The 17314-nt window shown below is 37.1% G+C and overlaps 1 protein-coding gene across 2 annotated transcripts in view; it reads left to right on the plus strand.

Moving 5' to 3' along the window:
- ADK (adenosine kinase) overlaps positions 1-17314 on the plus strand; it is a 290419-nt gene that overhangs the window by 240337 nt on the left and 32768 nt on the right. For both annotated transcript variants that reach the window (XM_086466581.1, XM_086466580.1), the window contains exons 8-9: positions 3960-3995; positions 8846-8960. In XM_086466581.1, the coding sequence (XP_086322707.1) occupies positions 3960-3995; positions 8846-8960 (151 nt within the window). The remainder of the gene's footprint in view (positions 1-3959; positions 3996-8845; positions 8961-17314) is intronic.

Raw genomic sequence — 17314 nt, forward strand, 5'->3', positions numbered from 1 at the left:
TTTTTTTTTTTTTTTTTTTTTCCCCAAGGGAAAATAGAGAATTAGAACGAGCTGCACAGGGTAGTACTGTAATATGTGAGTTTAGGTTATTCTTTGAGATGTTTCCTCTACCGAGGAGGATGGCAGGGGAGGGATTAGCTTTAGTGTCACCTGCATTTGCTTTCGTGTGTAATTACGGGAAATGCATTCAGTGTGCAAGGGTATCATTGCTGTCCTGTTGTTTTATCATTTCTTTATGAGATAATGCTGATTTCAGCAATGAAATGCAAATTTAGTTTACAGTGCTTCTTTTCTCCATATAAACGTTAAAATACATATTGTAGATGATACTGTTGGTGGTGCTTTTGAAACAGTCTTTGTCAGCTAATTTCATCGATACACGGCTTTAAATGCTGTTCAACACAACTGCATGAGTTTTATGTTGGCCTACATGAATTAATTTTAACCCAACATGCATGTTGTTACCATTTTGGCTATAATTTGATCAAGTCATCATAAAACCTTGGTACCAAAAAAAAAAAAAAAAAAAGTGGATGTGTCAAGAATATTTAATATATAGTGTGCCTTTTGTGTGTTATGGGAAACCGAACAATGATTATTGAAGTTGAGCCATCTTAACTCTATAATCATAAAATTCTTCTCACACAGGGGGCTAACAAATACTCCTAGGAATGCAGATGCTAATGGATTCTGTGTTTGGAGGGTATGTTTCTGTTTACTTATAAACAAATAGTTTGTATTGCTGGTGATAAAAGGGCTCAGAATTTTAACAAGTCTTGTTACAATTAGCCTCAGTGTAGATTATAGACAGCTCCATTCACCAAATGCTGGGACTCCAACAGCAATAAAATACATGCAAAAATGGAAATAGTTTTCAGCTAGCAAGTGAGTTCTAACATAACAGCAAGGCCAGTACTAACGGAAGTTGTCTTTTTTTATTGTTATCTCTTTAATTTATCTCACTTTCCTGTGTAAGCTGCTCACTGTTGTGCAAAGAGAGGGTGTGTGTGGACTTTGGTGATATGGTATTACTCTCATTAAGTGACTCTGTACACAGGGTTTTTTCAGTGTGACTGTACTTTGGAATTTTTTTTTCCTCAAAACTGCATGAGCCAAATAATGTTTCATAACTAGTAATAAATCCCATTTCTACTTTAGGTGGTACACAATAAATTCACTGTTGCAGTTAGTAAGAAAATTACATAGAAAAAGGACGGTGAGTTTTTAATATATTTAGTATGAAAGAGTAAAAAGGTTGGGGAGAGGGTTTTAAGAAATGAGATGTTCTGTTGTAGACAGTAATGGAAAATAGCTCTGAAAATGCTGAGTTGGAGTAATGAATGAATAATGACAAAAGTTTATCAAAACTGAAAGAACTCCTGATGTGAAATGAAGCCTCCTAAGAAAATTCTGTTCTGTTGCTGTTTTGCTTTGCTGTTGTCGCATGTCACGCATGAATGAAAATGCTGCATTCTCTGGGGAGCCGTAAAGCTTCTGTGTAGGTTGTTTATTTCCTTAATCCCTCCTTCTTCGTGATTTCCAATGTCAGATATAAAATGGAAAGCGTGTAAATATAGTGATTATCATACTGATTATCACCTGCATCAGGAAACGCCCTGGCTGGCTGTTGTAACCCTAGCAGTCTCCACATGTTACAGCCGCTTAGATTTTAACCTGACTACTTTATTAGAGATGTGAGGCTCAGTATGAGGTGCCCTAGGGCTGCACAGATGGGTTCTGCTTGTTTCCTGTTCTCACTGTTATTGTGAATAGATACTAAAAGGTTCTCATCGCTTTTATCTGGTTAATTTACTTTGAACTGTCCCTGGCATTCAGGGCCTGCCTCACATTTGTCACCATTTTGCAAACACCAAACTGTAGTCTCCAAATGTGTATTTTGAGCTTTATTATCTTTTTACTTGAAGGGCCTTAATTCTTAAAGGGTTGTAATTCTGAGAGAGGCTGAGTCTTAGGGGGCTGTAGGCACAGTCCTCACTAAAAGAAGCTGCTCAGGAGTTATTCTGAGGTTCAGCTGATAGAAGAAAATTATGATTGCTGTTGTTCTTTGGTGCATTCAGACACCTTTAGATTAGAGGTCAACTGCAGGAAAATCTATGGTTGTATGCTAGCTACCATTATTCATGTAGCGGGGCAGCAGACCAGGCTAGAAGATGACGCTCTAACATGAAAATCCGAAGATGAGATACTTTTTAACAAATGTGCAATCATTTGTCCTTTCTTGTGGAAGGGCCAGGTCTTTCAAACCGCATGTGCTATGCATGGGTGCCTCAGCATAGAAAATCAAGATGAATTCTGTCAAAGGCTCCCACATAAGGAAACGCTACTTAACTGGAATAGTTTTTATGTCATGTACTGGTGTCCCGTTTCCTGGCCAAACAATAGTTTAACACAGATGTTAATGTCCTGCTGCATTGGTCATTAAAAAAAACCTTTTAGGACAGATCAGTGTAACTTCCAATTTCAATTGCATGACCAAAAACCTGAGGTTAAAGAAGCAATTTGGCTACAGTACATAATTTTTTGTCAGTTTTCTCATTTTCTGCCCCCTTATCACTCCCTCATTTCTCTTACTTTTTTTTTTTTTTCTGTGTCCTGGTCCCATTTGAGGCTTTCTTGATTGTGTTGCAGTTCATTGTAAGTACATCACTTTAGAGTGGAAGCTTGCAGGCTCCTTTTTTCGTATGAGCATAGGCTTTGTTAATCACATGCTGGTTTAGGAAAACACTGCATGATATCTTTGAACCCTACACTCCTTCTTGACAGCCAGGCTAGCAAATGTCATTGACTGTGTGATGTACAAGAAGGAATTCAATTGTAAGTAAATTGTCAAAGTGGCTAACCTTGCCCGCACCCAATTGTCAGGACCATGATTCAGTTTTTCTGTCAACATCAGCTAAGGCTAACCCGGTCAGCCTTATGTTTCTGCAGTGAAGCAGCCTGAGGAGTTGTGCTTTTCAGCTTATCACGTTTTATTAACCTCAGCTTACTGTTGTTATAATCAGTTGTACCCACTTCTAATTCTTCTGTTGCCCCCAAATTGGCAGATCATATAGGTCCACAAGTCTGTATTTTCTGCAGCATTAAAAGCTGTCATAGGGACACTGGACTTAAATCGTTTGGTACGGTTGTCATTTTTGCTTAGTTGGATCAGCTCACCATTTTGGCTCAAGACTTATCCCTCTGTTAATATCACTTGCAAAGATAATATGGAAGAATGCAAGTTAAAACATAAAAACTTTGAGGGTTTTTCTGCAATATTTGCAATGTTAAGGTAGAAAGTGAGTAAGGGGAAAACATTACTATTGTCTTCTGTCTCCTTGCTTTTATTTCAAAATGGATTTTAATTGCTCCAATTAATATAAATAAGAAATGAGGACATTCTGATACCCTGATGTTTCCTCTGTTCTTTCAGGAAAAGAACATAGTAAAATTGCCTAAAGCAGTGATTAAGACATCAGAGTATTTTAAAATGCTCGTCTGATTCTATCACAAGGGTTTGAACACATTTTTTGATCCTGTTCTTTTTGTTCAATGTAGATGACAAATCATTTTTTTTAAATGGCTCTATAACCTGTATCCCATGAAGTGCTATACATAAATGGAGATATGATACAATTTCAATTAAAAATATGTCTGAAGGATGTTTGTCTGGATTTGAAGTAGTGGTTTGCTAGTCAAAGTCCTATCTCCAGAAGTAACTTTCCTCGCCTGGAAAAAACATATTGTACCTTCTTTTTTTGAACTTGTGAAATGTGTTGACATTGTACTGTTGTTGGGTGAGAGGGAAGCTTTTGGTGCGACTATCAGAATTGAACAACTGTATATGGGTATATTGAGATAATAGTGTAAAAGGAAAACTGGCTGAATGAGTTTCAAAATGTGTTATTTCTTCATTATCTGGCACTTTATAATTAACTGTTCTTTTTTTATTATTTCAGGAAGCTGCCACTTTTGCTAGAGAGCAAGGCTTTGAGGTGAGTTAACTCACAATTGCACACTAAACAGATCCTAAAGGTTTTTTTTCTTGCTGATAATGAAGTTCTTTTGGACAATGATTGATGTGCTATTATACTCTCCAAGCCTCGCAGCGGTTGCCATGGAAACTTGGCAGTCGTCATGGTTTCTTTGTTCTGCCAGCTCAGTGTTATGACGCACTCTGCTAGGTCTGCACCCAACATCGCCTACAGATGTTATTTATTGAATTTTGAAAAGCCTCTTGGGAAGCCGAGAGGTTGGGCACGGTTTCAAGCTGCCTCTGCAGATATGGGACCTGTCAGTTTGTTCAGTTAAAAAGCTACCTCATTAGCTGCATTACACTCCATAAGGATTCACTGCTAAAGCAGTGGTGAAGCAAGACTAAATAGTGAAATATAACACTGCTTAAATAACTTAAACCCTGCCATATGCGGATTATCATTATGCAAATGAATTTTAGAAAGGTTGTATATAAAATTGTTGGGTACTGATTAATGTAAACCATGCTTCTACAAACAGCTTCTTTTAGAAGGGGTAGTGTGGAATTTGTGTTTCAAAACATATTCGAGTTGGTGTTTTCCATCTGTGCTCTAAAAATGTATGATCCTCTACTTTCTTCAAGTAAACACTGTTGATTTTACAGTGATTTTCAGAGCTTTTGATTTCATCTTCTTGAGGTATTTATTTGAATAGTGACTCCCATTGGCTAAATTCAGATAACTTCATCTGAAGAGCTGTCAGCTATTGGTCTCTAATGCTGAATTCAAATAAGCAGGTTTTAAATACTATAATTAATGTGACAACGGTTGTGCTAATCTTGCAGATAGTAAGTGATCTTACTGAAATCTAAATTGCAGAATTGAATGCACATAAATCCTTTTACATGTTTTTTTACTGGAATAAGATCCACCTTAATTGATTTGTTTGCAGTGTAAAAGAATAGATAGGAGTTTGACTGCTCAACACCGTTTTGCATAAATAATAGAAACCGCGCAATTCAAACCACATCGCTTTAAGAACCTGCCACTTCTGTGTGTGGATGGTTGCATATAAAAAAAGAAGGAAAGACTGACAATCTTTGTTCTGCAATTTAGATTTCTTTAGAACCGTACACCAGCAGGTACATCAGTGCCATCAGTGTTTTAGATATTAAAACTGTGGGCTGTCCCATTTCATTTTATGTTTCCCAAATTCATGTGGCTGCTTCGTAGAAATCAAGACTTTTTTATCACTGTCAATTTTCATTTGTATAATCTGTATTGTTAGCATAAAAATACACTTTGAGTTTATTCTAGCAAATGAATGAATTTCACAGATGCCTCCAAATATAATATGAAGCATAACAAATTATTGGTACCCTGTGGTAGCTAGACAATAAAAAAGAAAGGAAGTAGTGTATTAAGTCTACCCATTCTATATTTTTATTGCCCCCTTGAGCTAAAGACTTTGAATGTGCCTGGTTTAAATTCAGTTCTAGTGACAAACTGCTTTTGCTGGTGTCTGCTAACTACCATCATATTAACCTTTCCATTAGAGCTTGCTTAGAGATTTTAGCACGGTTCCTTCTGAACATCCTAAATCTGCCACATTTGATTACAGCATATCAGTAAAGTGCACAATGATTATGATCTTATCTCTTATTACCCCCTTGCTTGACAACAACTCACACATCAAGTTTACTGACAGAGATGTGTAAAACTTGATGAGTGTCCACAGTCTTGTTTTCCCATTTTGCTGTGGAAGGGGGAAAAAAAAAAAATCACACTACTCATAGTGTATTTTAGGAAAGACTTAAAGAGCTTCAATCAGCCTTTCAGTTAAAAACAAGAAGAATTTCCAGCAACCCTCAAAAGCTTATAGAACTGATTCTGTGATTTATATTGAGAATAGAAAACTGGCGAAACAGGAAAGGACTTGAGTGACCTGGGCAAAAATCAAGAGGATATTTATCGTAGAAGTGATGAAAAGTTGCTGGTAGCTGAATTTGAATTGCATCCTGGAACGGATTTTATTTGTTAACAAAAATAATAAGAAATCTGTTTTATTCTCTTCCTTTGAAAAATTTTAGTATAGAAAGTGCTTTTGGCTAAACATGGCCAAGTTAATACTCACAGAAGATGCTATTCAATTACTTTTAAAGTCTGAGCAATCAGACACCAGTGTCCAAACCACTCTGTTTTGAAACTTCTGCTTTTTAAAAAATTGCCTTTTTTGTCCCCTAAATACCTTCCTTCCACTGTTACATGCTTATTATATATTTAATTCTTCTTGAAAACATATGTGCTTTTTACTTTCTTTCACTGCCTACTTTATTTCATCCTTTACCATCATTCTTCACTAATCTTTTTCCTCGGGGTCCTCTTTCCCTCATGTAAGTTCATCTTTATTCTTCCTTAAGTTGAGGAAATTACCTCTTGATCATGCCATTTTCTCCTATTATAACTTCCTCATTTTTCTTTTAACATCCAAAGTGCATGTGAATACATTGCACAAATATCTTCAAGCTCTTTGATTTCTGTGCCTGCTTTGCTCCACTGTAAATGTTCTTAATAAAGTAACTGGCCACCACTCCCTACTTAGCAAAAACTAAACACCTCTCTTCTGTTTCCTTTGATCTCCACGATGCTTTATTGCATTTTCTAGTTCACGGATCTCTTAATTTTCAAGGCCTGAAATAGTTCAGAATTTAGGCGAACCTTCAGAAGCCTAAATATTACCAAGCTGGAGGGCTCTAATTCTCCATCCATCCCCTGTTCAAGAGCTTGTGCCACCAGCTGATACCTGCTATTCACAAATCTCTTAAAAAGATGTTTCAAAACAGAAAAGCGACAATATATATTTTTTTTTCCTCTGGCATAGACTTTTAAGGGACACCTCACCTTTTGAGAATTAGGGGTAAGATGGCCCCTGTTCACTGTGCTCAGTCCATGCAGAGGGGTTGAAAGTTCTTCTCTTCTCTGGTGGAAGATGTTGTCTTCTAAAAGCTGTATTAACAATATAAGCAGGAAGAAGGAAGAAATAACACAAATGAGTGTAATATATGGAAATGAAAAGTACGAGAGAATTTTAAGAAGGAGTAGAGACTAATAAGTAAAGGGAAATTATTTTCACATTTGCAAATGTGTATACATCAATGGGCTCACTGACTACCAGAGATGGGGAAGAAATTAAAGGGAGGCTAAAAGTAGTGCAAAAGAGCTAGATAATTTTCACATAAACAAGTACTGGTAAATATAGAGCCCAGGCATATTCTCTGTCCATAAGAAAGATGAAGTGCTTGAAGATCAACAAGATTATCAAAAATCAGCAAGTAACCAGGACTGAATGGTATGAAGGTTGTAATTCTTGAAGTGTTTAACTAACCTGGTAATGAAAAATAATCAATCTCTTGTTAAAATTGGAAGCTGCAAAATGGTATATACTGTACCTGGATTTCGAAATAACACTATGCTGATTTTGGAAGATAAAAATCAATTCATTAATAATATAAATCAATTGTAACAACTCTGGTAAATTACTTGAAACCACTCTGGACAGCTTTATGAAAGAACTCTATTAGTTATGTAATTGTGTTAAAAAATTAGTTGGGACTCATAACGAACAGGACATAAAACAATGCAGAAAGTATTGTTATGTTTTCATATTTTCGGTGCTAGGCCCTCACCAAATCAGCTATGTTGCACTACAGTTGCTTGTACGCAACAGCAAACTGGGCAAAAAACTATGGTGTTCTTTAACACAGGTATGAATAAAGTGGGGCATAGTAAGTAGCACAGAGAATAAATATAGTCTTTACTATTCTAATGTTAAAAAAAAAGAAAAAAAAAGAAAAATATTGTGAGAAATAGGTTTACATATATCAAAGTTAATTTATAGAACTTACTGACTTGAGATAAATCTGAGAACAAAAGCTTCCCACATAGCATTATAAAAGGATTTGATGCTTATACAAATAACAGAATACCTATATTTAGATTAGATTGAAAACTAAGTAAATTAGAAATTGAAGTCCTTGTGTTTCAGATCTTAGGGCAACTATGAGAATAGGAAGGATAATATTCTAATGACAAGTTGTGCTGTTAGAGTTTCTTGCATCAGATTAACCATTTCAAACTTGTTGCTGTCAAAGACATTGGATGGGTAAGAGGTCTCTTTAAAGCAAAATTTCTTGAAATTTTTGCAGCTTAGCTTGACTTCAGAAAATCAGGGATGTTCAGTGCCCCACTGAATATAGCTTTCACTTTTTGGTTCCCTGCATCTCAGTTATGCAACCAGCTAGTCAGCACGGAGCATATTCACCTGGGCTCCACACCCTCTAAGGTGCTGCAGTGTACAGTCAGTTTACTTGCTGAGATCAGCTGCTGTAGAGAAGTTAGAGAAACATTATTTGTTATCCTGCTGAAATCAGAGGGATTATAGTACTATAAAACCTGGCTGAATTGGATGAAAATCAGGCTCAAAGTTTATCCAATGTATTCTTTTACCAATTTTATTTTTAATTTTATGATCAGTAAGGTTAGAATCCAGTTATCAGCAAAGAAACCCTCTAATTGCTCATTAGGAAATGCTCTGTAATTCCTTTGTTAGCTTTGCAGTTTTGCAGCAATTGGAATAGCTGAAGTATCATTATCAAGCTGAAGTATCATTATCAAAAACAATAGTCTCATAGTACTACATAAACCCCTAGGAGAACGAAGTATTCCTCCTTTTAAAAATCTTCCTCTACTGGCAATAAAGTCTGTTTTATACCTAGCCATAGGAAAGTAAGTCTTTGATCTGCTAATAAAGTTCTAATCTCTCACTGCTCTAGTGCACTGGTAACAAGAATTTTCTTTCTCTCTATTAATAGACTGAAGACATTAAGGAGATAGCCCGGAAGACACAAGCCCTGCCAAAGGTGAACACTAAAAGGCAACGAATCGTAGTCTTTACCCAGGGGAAAGATGACACTGTGATGGCTACAGGTATATTTTTCAAATCTCCGTTGTTGCTCACAGTAAATATTCTAGTTAATCAGTTACAAGTTGTGGTTTTACAAATGATGTGTTAAATGGTAGTTGGAGCATTTGCCTTTCAATGTTAGTCCGTGTTTCTTATCTGTTATGCTTTTAATTGTTTTAAGATTCTGAATTTAAGAAGTTAATATTTCAAAAGAATGCCCAAGAATTTAGCTCTGAACATCTTAAGTTCTTTTTTTATAACATAGATCTAAAATATTGATCCAGTTCGTTTTACTCAGATTTTTATGACTTCAGATTTTATCTGTGTAGCCATCTTTGCTGCAAACAAGAACACACTATGCCTGCTGAGAACAGCTGTGCAACAGTAGAGTATATTTAAACATTTGTGAAGAGGAGGAAGTGAAATCCAGTACTAAGTGAATTTCCAGGCTTTTTTGCTTTGAGCAGAAAGTCTCACTTTAGTTTTTCACAGCCGTCTACTCTTCTATTCTCAAAGGAGTATGTGGGGAAAAGGTGTTCTAGCAGGGTTACAAGTAGTTAGTGCTGTCTAAATTGATGATGTACAACGCACAGATTTAAGCATTATAAACATGACTGCCTACCTTTTGACAGTCTCTTTAATTCTGTCCACCTATGCTTCTAGACTAAATAAAGCTATTAAAAACATGTGCTGTGGCAAGCCATTTTAGTCGTTCATTCCTTCACAAGGTAAGTTATTAGTCAGAGCTGAATTCCTCCCTTGGAAATCAAGTAAAGTTGAGGAAGCTTTGCACCTGAGGGACTGGTGCTTACTCCTACGATATTTGCCTCAAAATCAGAATTGGCTTCAAACTGTGCCTGCAGGGCTAGGCACTAAGTAGGTATATCACTGCTGTATAGATCATTCTTAGCAGCAGTTTGAATGATTTCTCCAATAGTTTGCTTCTTCCCCTATTTCATTAGCTACAAAGTGGTTTAAAGGAAATAGCAGTCATTGAGAGTTGGGTATGTGTATCTCACTGAATAATGGTGGAAGTGTTGCTTCCAGAAAGTTACAGCATTATGTGAATGGCCCATATGGAAGCACTCCGCTTGAGTATTGTACAGTTGGCTGAAAAATAGCAGTATAAAAATGTTTTTATATATGAACTAGTAATAATGGTAGTAAACCTAAATCTTACATGTAACCCTCCTGTGCTCTTATTTAATTTTCACTGTGTACTTATTTTATTCTTCAAACTGGAGTTGTTAACAAATCCATTAATCCCTTCTTTGATATTTTTACAACTGGGAGCTTATTTGAGGACTGACACTTGCTAATCTTAGCTGTTTGTACACTATGAAATGAACTTAAATTAGGGAATGCACTTTATATGCATGATAAATGCAAGATGGATAGAGAGTGTATGCAATGGTGTCAGCTACAAAAGCAAACATGATAAATGTTAAGGCAGTTTTGAGCCGTGGGATAAGCTATTCAGTGCACAAGCATATCTGAATCTCTTTGCTATGTTGTTATTCATGGCAGCCAAATAAATGTCAATAATAAAAGAGAATTAAAGATTTTCATTTCCCAGAGGCAGTCCTCTAATACAGCTTGATCTTTCATTTCATTTGTAATTCGTTCTCATGTCAGGATGCAATCATTCGCCAGGCTCTGTGTGTCATGTTAAGTCATTTAATAATGATTAAGAACATAAAAATGTTTGGCCTGTGGGGCAATTCTTGAAAGAGATACCAATTTGTTATTGTTTTCCCCTTTTTTCCTTCATTTGGTGTGGATCATCTTTTTCCCTCCTCCTCACATTAAAATAATAATGAAAGAAGGAAAATATGTCCCTTGATTTAGCATAGGATGATACCACAGAATGGCACAGGATACTGCTAACACACTTATTTCAACACTAATTAGGTCTAGTTGTGCTTTGAAACCTGCAGTGGAAAGTAAGAAGTTTCTAGATGGTCTTTGGAAGAATTACTGCGTTTAGGAGTAGTTACCAGTATAAAATTAATTTCCTTTTTCCAATGCACAGAAGGGGAGTACATATTTTGAAAAAGCAGGCCGTGTGTAGTTGTTTATCTTCCCTTTACAAGGAAACAATATAGTCTCAGAGAGTTTGTGCCTAGATTAAAATAGCATTTGTGAAGTCAGCTATGGATTTGGATATGCTTGTTGTATGCTCTGCTTTATATTTTCTCCAGGTTAATAATAAGAGCAACATGTTTATTAGTTGGAAGACATTTCTGTCAGCAATGACTCAATCAGAGGGGATCAGTGTCCAGGCAAAGGACTTTACTCTTTCTTCCCTTCTACTACTGTCTTTAACCATCCTCCATCGGCTGTTGGGCACATTGCGTATTCCAGTGGTCTTAGTTTATGTCTGAAAGAGTTCAGGATAGAGCTGAAGCTTAGAGGTGTGAGAGTAAAAGACTCCAAGAAGAATTTGGCCTTTGTGGGTTTTCTACCTTTTGTTCCTCCTCCCTTTCCCATTTTCCCCATGGAAAGGTCCCTGCTGTCTGGCAGCAGCATGGAGCAGCATTACTGTGAGTCATGGGAGTAGCAGTGAATGGCCACATTCTGTGAAGATAGATGGCCGGATGGCCACCCCCCACTTCTTTCACTTCCCCCTGCCCACACGTGGCAAGACGAGATAGGCAGCACCAAGACTGTAAGAACATCCTTAACAGAGCTCTGTTTCCTCTGTCAAAGCCTCTGCATACTGTCCAGGACAAAGCAGCCAAGGGGCTAGGTTGGGAGGGGCTGGGTTACAAGAGGAGGCGTGCACCTCGTCAATGAGTTATGTGTAGGCTGAATGGGGGATCAGGTAATGGAAATAATGAGCGGATACACTTTGATACAGCTCTGGCTGGAAGGAGAGGAAATAAGAGGAATAAGAGGGGTGTTGTTGCAGATTGACATCTCATTCGTGAAAGGGCACGGAATTATATGTGCTGGAAATTAGATGTGCAATTTTTTTTTTTTTTTTTAATGGGATGAAGAAGGCCAGATACAGCTAATGATTACATGTGGAGAGGACTGTGGAAACAGTTGTTGATTCCTGGACATTCCTGAGAATGGAAGTATCAACAGGTATTTGAGGAGTACAGCGTAAGGCAGAAAGGCACAGTTTGTTACCAAAAGCAAAGAAAGATTGACCAAAAAGTTCTGAGAATATAGCTCTTACAGATGAGGGAGAGAGCTTAGGCTGAGACAGCTGAAATGCCTGCTTCCTCCAAAAATCTGGCCCAGCCATACTGCAAAAATGTTTAGTCATCTTACGAATTGTCGCAGTTTACACAACATTGTTTTAACGCCCACCACAAACTGACCCATGAGCTGTAGGCACTCAGGTGCAGATTAACAAGCAACTTAGAGGTCCGTGCAGCTGGAGCAGATCATGAAAATGGTGGGAAGCCATAGCTATATCAACAATCCCAATCTAAGCCATTCCCGTTAGTCAGTCCATTGCTTTGCCTGTCTGAAATATTTGTGTTTTCAGAGGAAAAAATTCTGTCTTTTTATCATGGGCGCATTGGCTCTTTCTACTGTCTGTTCGTATCTCCTCCGTCACAGTACTCCAGCCCCAAGGCCCCTTTTCTCTCCCCTTCCTTCCTGTTCTCTGTCAGTAGGAATAATTGCAAAGAAGAGGCAAACTCAAATTCAAGCTGAGTGTGATCAGTGTGTTTTATAGGGAAGGAAAGGAGTGTTTAGGATTGGCACACAGGAGCTGTGGTAGATGAAATGTTGACTAAATTAACTGTCAACTTCTAATAAGACTCCACAGAGCATATGCAAATGATCGTTGTCTGAAGTTTTCCTCTTCATGTCAAAGAATCATAGAATGGTTTGGGTTGGAAAAGACCTTTAAAGGTCATCTAGTCCAACCCCCTCTGCAATGGGCAGGGACATCTTCAACTAGATCAGGTTGCTCAGAATGGGGGTTCAACCTGGCCTTGAATGTTTCTGGGGATGGGGCGTCTACAACCTCTCTGGGCAACCCTAAGGTGCATTTTTCGATGATGTCAAATTTTATCTTTTTACTGAAGAACTTGAAGTCATTGGATCTTCTCAGTGGCCCTAAGAAATAGCATTGACAAAAACATTGTAATTTTCTATAGCATCAGTCCCCAACATGACTAAATTTTGATAAAACTCTCTTGGAAAAAAAAGTAGCCTGTGAGAGACACCTTTGAAGAAACCTTTTAGTACAGGGGATTATGGTTTGGGAAGGGTACTGGTAACTGAAAATTTGATATATGGACTTGCAGAAAAGTTTTATCTGAGGAACAATATTGGGTTAATTCCTTGTGCAGATACTCCTCGTCCATACTGGGAATTACTTGGCTATCAAGACTCTGGTCCCACTACAACAGCCTTGTTGCATCATATCCCTCTTCCTAGGCCTGTGATTCTGGATATGACTGAGGGTTCCTGAGCTTATGGGATACATTCATTTCATGTTTCAATACTTTTTTCTGTAACCACAAAAAATACATATGCGGGGGAAGCAGGGAGAGTTAAAGAACACATGCAATCTCCTAATTTCAGCAGCTGGAGCTTTTAAGAAACGCGCCAAAAATCACAAGCTCTGTCAAGAACATGTATGTCATATCTATATGTGTGCTATAACATTTGTCAGAATCAAATACTGTGAAAGCTATCCCTTTTACAGAGTTGCTCATAACATTTTTAGACAAATTACTTTTAGTCAGATACATTTTATGGCTGGTCTTGGCCCAAAGGGAAATCTTCGGAAAGTCTGAGCAAAATCGGTTCAGCAATGGAAAAACATACTTCTATATTGAAATATTTGCATAATTCAAAAACAGCTGAAGCTACAAACTTTAAACTTGGCTTGTTTTATAGCTTTAATCGAGGAAAGAAAAACAATCCAAATTTAAAGAAAATCACTTCAGCATTTTTCAAGTTATGAATGATGAAATCTGGCATGTTCAGGCGTGAACATAGAATTTTCCATTCTTTGTTCCCCCCAATGTTTGCAAGACCACCTCTGTTAAGGGCACATTTGTAATAACCTCATTTGTTAGAATATGGCAGTAAAACTGGATTATTTTTTTTTAAGGATTCAAGCATTAAAGCCACCTCAGTTAGGGCTTGCTAACCACTTACATCTTCTTCAGTTTTTGGGATACTTGAGATATTTCAGGAAATGTATTAGCAGTGCTGGCAAATGTGGTAAAATGAGAAAGGTCAGACTTAAAAATTTCTTAGTGCACCTACCACATAGTACATACTGAAATAGTTTCGTGAATTTCTACTTGTTATTATTGTTATTTAATCTGTTCCATAAATTAGACAGCATGTGCCGTATAGCTAGGTTAATGTGTCACCATAAAACTTGCAACATTACCAAATTTTAGAGCCTGCCTACCAAGCTTTTGATGTTGGAGTAATACTAGGCATTTGCTTCTACCTATTATGTGAAACGGGATACTGAGCTAAATGGATGTTGATGTCAGCCAGTCCAACCATTCTTAAGGTAATATATGCAGATGTGTTCATAGATTAAAAGTTTATATGTTAGGATAGAACCAAAACCTGATCTAAATGAAAATAACAACACGGGTATGGATAGTATGGTTTTATGAATGATGAAGCGTCTTTTACTTGGTAAGGATATGTTAGATCTTAAGTACTTTAGGGGAGTTTTAAAATCGTTTGTTTTAGAAAGGTTGTCAAAATTGTGGAAACTAGAGAGATTTTAAGAGCTATTCTTAAATCATAATGGCATGATGCTGTATGCTTTTGGGGGAATAAAAAGGACTGATGTTTAAGCATACAACTTACTTTAAACAGAGGTCAGTAGGTTTTCTATGTCAGGTTGTGCTGCAATCATAGACCAGCATGTTACCTTGTAAGCCTGTCTATAAAACATAGAAGTATTTATTAGTATCAACACTGCTGACATTTTATGGTTGGCCTGTTTGCAGCTCCTCTTTCTGTAAGTTACTGAGTATTGTGTGTTCTCCTCTAAGATAGAAGAAAAAGTGTTATTTTTTTCCTTACTTACAGCTTTCAAGCTTAGCCTTCCAGACAGGAAAACCTTGGCTAGCTCTTTTTATCAGCCAACCTTCCTATCTGTTTACACAAACAAAAGTAGTGTCTTGGACCTGGGGAAATAGTAGTTGGGTTATATTACAGTGTGCTCTCTTTTTCACAGGATTACATGCTTTCACTCTTCCTTATCCATTTATATTTGCAAATAGAAAGAAAAGTTAGGAAATTTTAGTCTGCTAATGGCATAACAAATGAGCCAGAAAGCCAATAGAATTATTTTTAGTCTAGTTGTGACTTAGGAAACCACAAAACCTAAATTAATAATGAACATTTGTTTATAGGGATTAATGAATAGCAAAGCTGCTAATACCGTTTGGTAACTGAGACCATTCATGCTTTCATGCTACGTGGGAGAGGAGGTCTGAGCATTTTATTAGGCAGCTGAAACACGTTATTAAAACCTAAGTTCCTGGATACTGGTATCTTGACTGGACTTAAAAGTGTATCAACTGTTGCATCTCAAAGAATGCATATACGTATATGTAAATATGTATGTAGGTAATGTGTGTGTGTTTCAATAATTTCATATTGATTTAAGAAAAGGATATCTTTTCTAGTCTAACATGTTAACGCACCATTTTAGCCCACAAATTGAGAGTGAAGCTGGGAAATCCCCTTTTCGTGTATAATCGCTGGTAATGGGGAATTTTCAAGGCAAAACTGTGCCTCTTATTAAACCTAGCTCGAATTTTAGGTGCTACGATGAACTTACATTCTGAGGAAAAATCACCCCTTTAAGCTGTGAAGAATGCATGTTTTTTGAAGGGCAATAAATAAAAGCCCTATCCCATTGCTTAGGACTAGGCAGTATTTCCTCTTACACATTTCTGTGTTTGTTTCTCAGATACAAATATATTGATTTAGGAAGTCAGTTTTTGTACCATAATTCTAAAAAGATTTCTTGGTGGCGTAATTGTTAACATACAAATCCACTGCTTAGGTAGTAGTAGAAATTATATGACGTTGGAGAAGCAATAGAGTGAAAGAGTGGGAACAGGACTGAGGCAGACAAAGGGTCTGTCTAACCTGATATCTGCAACAGTGTACAGTAGTGAGTGCTTGGAAAAGTGGATAAAACCAGAACAAATCTATAGTCATACTTCCATGTTACACTCTCCCAGCTTCCATCAGTCTGTAGCTTGGGAATTTCTGGACTAGAGATGTTGTCTTCGTGCTTAATAGTCCAAAATAGGATTTTACCATACATAATGTCTTGTGGTAATGAGTGTCACAGACTCTGTGTTATGAAAAGAAATACCCCCGCTTATTTGTTTGGATTCAGCCACCTAAGAATGATACTGGCTATCTCCTGCTGCTTGTGTTGCACAGCCAGTCCATAATCATTCCATATACAGTGTCTTGTTACTTTTGATTTTGCAGAACTCTCGCTTATCTCCTCTTCACTAGACTTGTTTCCAGACTCTTTTCCTATTCTGTTTACTTATTCTTTGTTTGCTTTGTAATTCTGACACCCTGGGGCACCTTCACTGCACCTTTTTTCAGGTCTGCTGTACTCTTTGCGAATGGGGGACCAGAATGTTCAACTTGCAAGTGCCTGAGAAGTTTACAGAGTGGTTTAATTTTGTTGTTTCCTTTGTTCTGCATTCCTCTCTTAATAATTCCTAACATTTTATTTGCTTTTCTGGCTGCCATTGATGATTGATCTGAGATTTTCACAGAATTGTCTGTTGTAACTTCAAATGTTCTTTTTGGTGTGGTAATAGGTGGTTTAGAGCCCACCATTGTGTATTTAAAGCTAGAATTGTTTCTTGTATGTGCACTTTTTTTTTATATTGATTGACAAAGAATTTTATAGCCCATTAGTGTGAGATAATTTTTCGCGATTCTTCAAACTCGATTTTTGTTTTACTATCCTGAATGAGTCTAAATGTATCACAAGATGATGGCACACACTACACTGAAGAGCTCCCCTTAGAAATTATGTATACACCCATAACAGGTGTGCACAGTTAACATCATGACTAGACCTAGGCAGGGGAATTTCAATAAAGCTACTTGTTAAACCACTTGAGGCCTGTCTTGCTTGACTCTGGAGAGCAAAGTTGAATGAATTTACATAAGATACCAATTCAGGTGCCATTAAATCCCAAATGGATACCCTTGATGGGAAAGAAAGTACCTTAGTACACTGGACCTGATTTTTTTTTATTTTTTTTTTTTTTAAGATATGACACCTTCCCTGTGATATTATTATAGAATTAATTTATCATAAATTTCTGGTACCTTCTCTATACATGGCTGTAATACTTCAAAACTAGTGCCATTTTACTGGTGACCC

This window comes from Leptosomus discolor, chromosome 6, assembly GCF_034619465.1.
Source record: "Leptosomus discolor isolate bLepDis1 chromosome 6, bLepDis1.hap2, whole genome shotgun sequence".
NCBI lineage: Eukaryota > Metazoa > Chordata > Aves > Leptosomiformes > Leptosomidae > Leptosomus > Leptosomus discolor.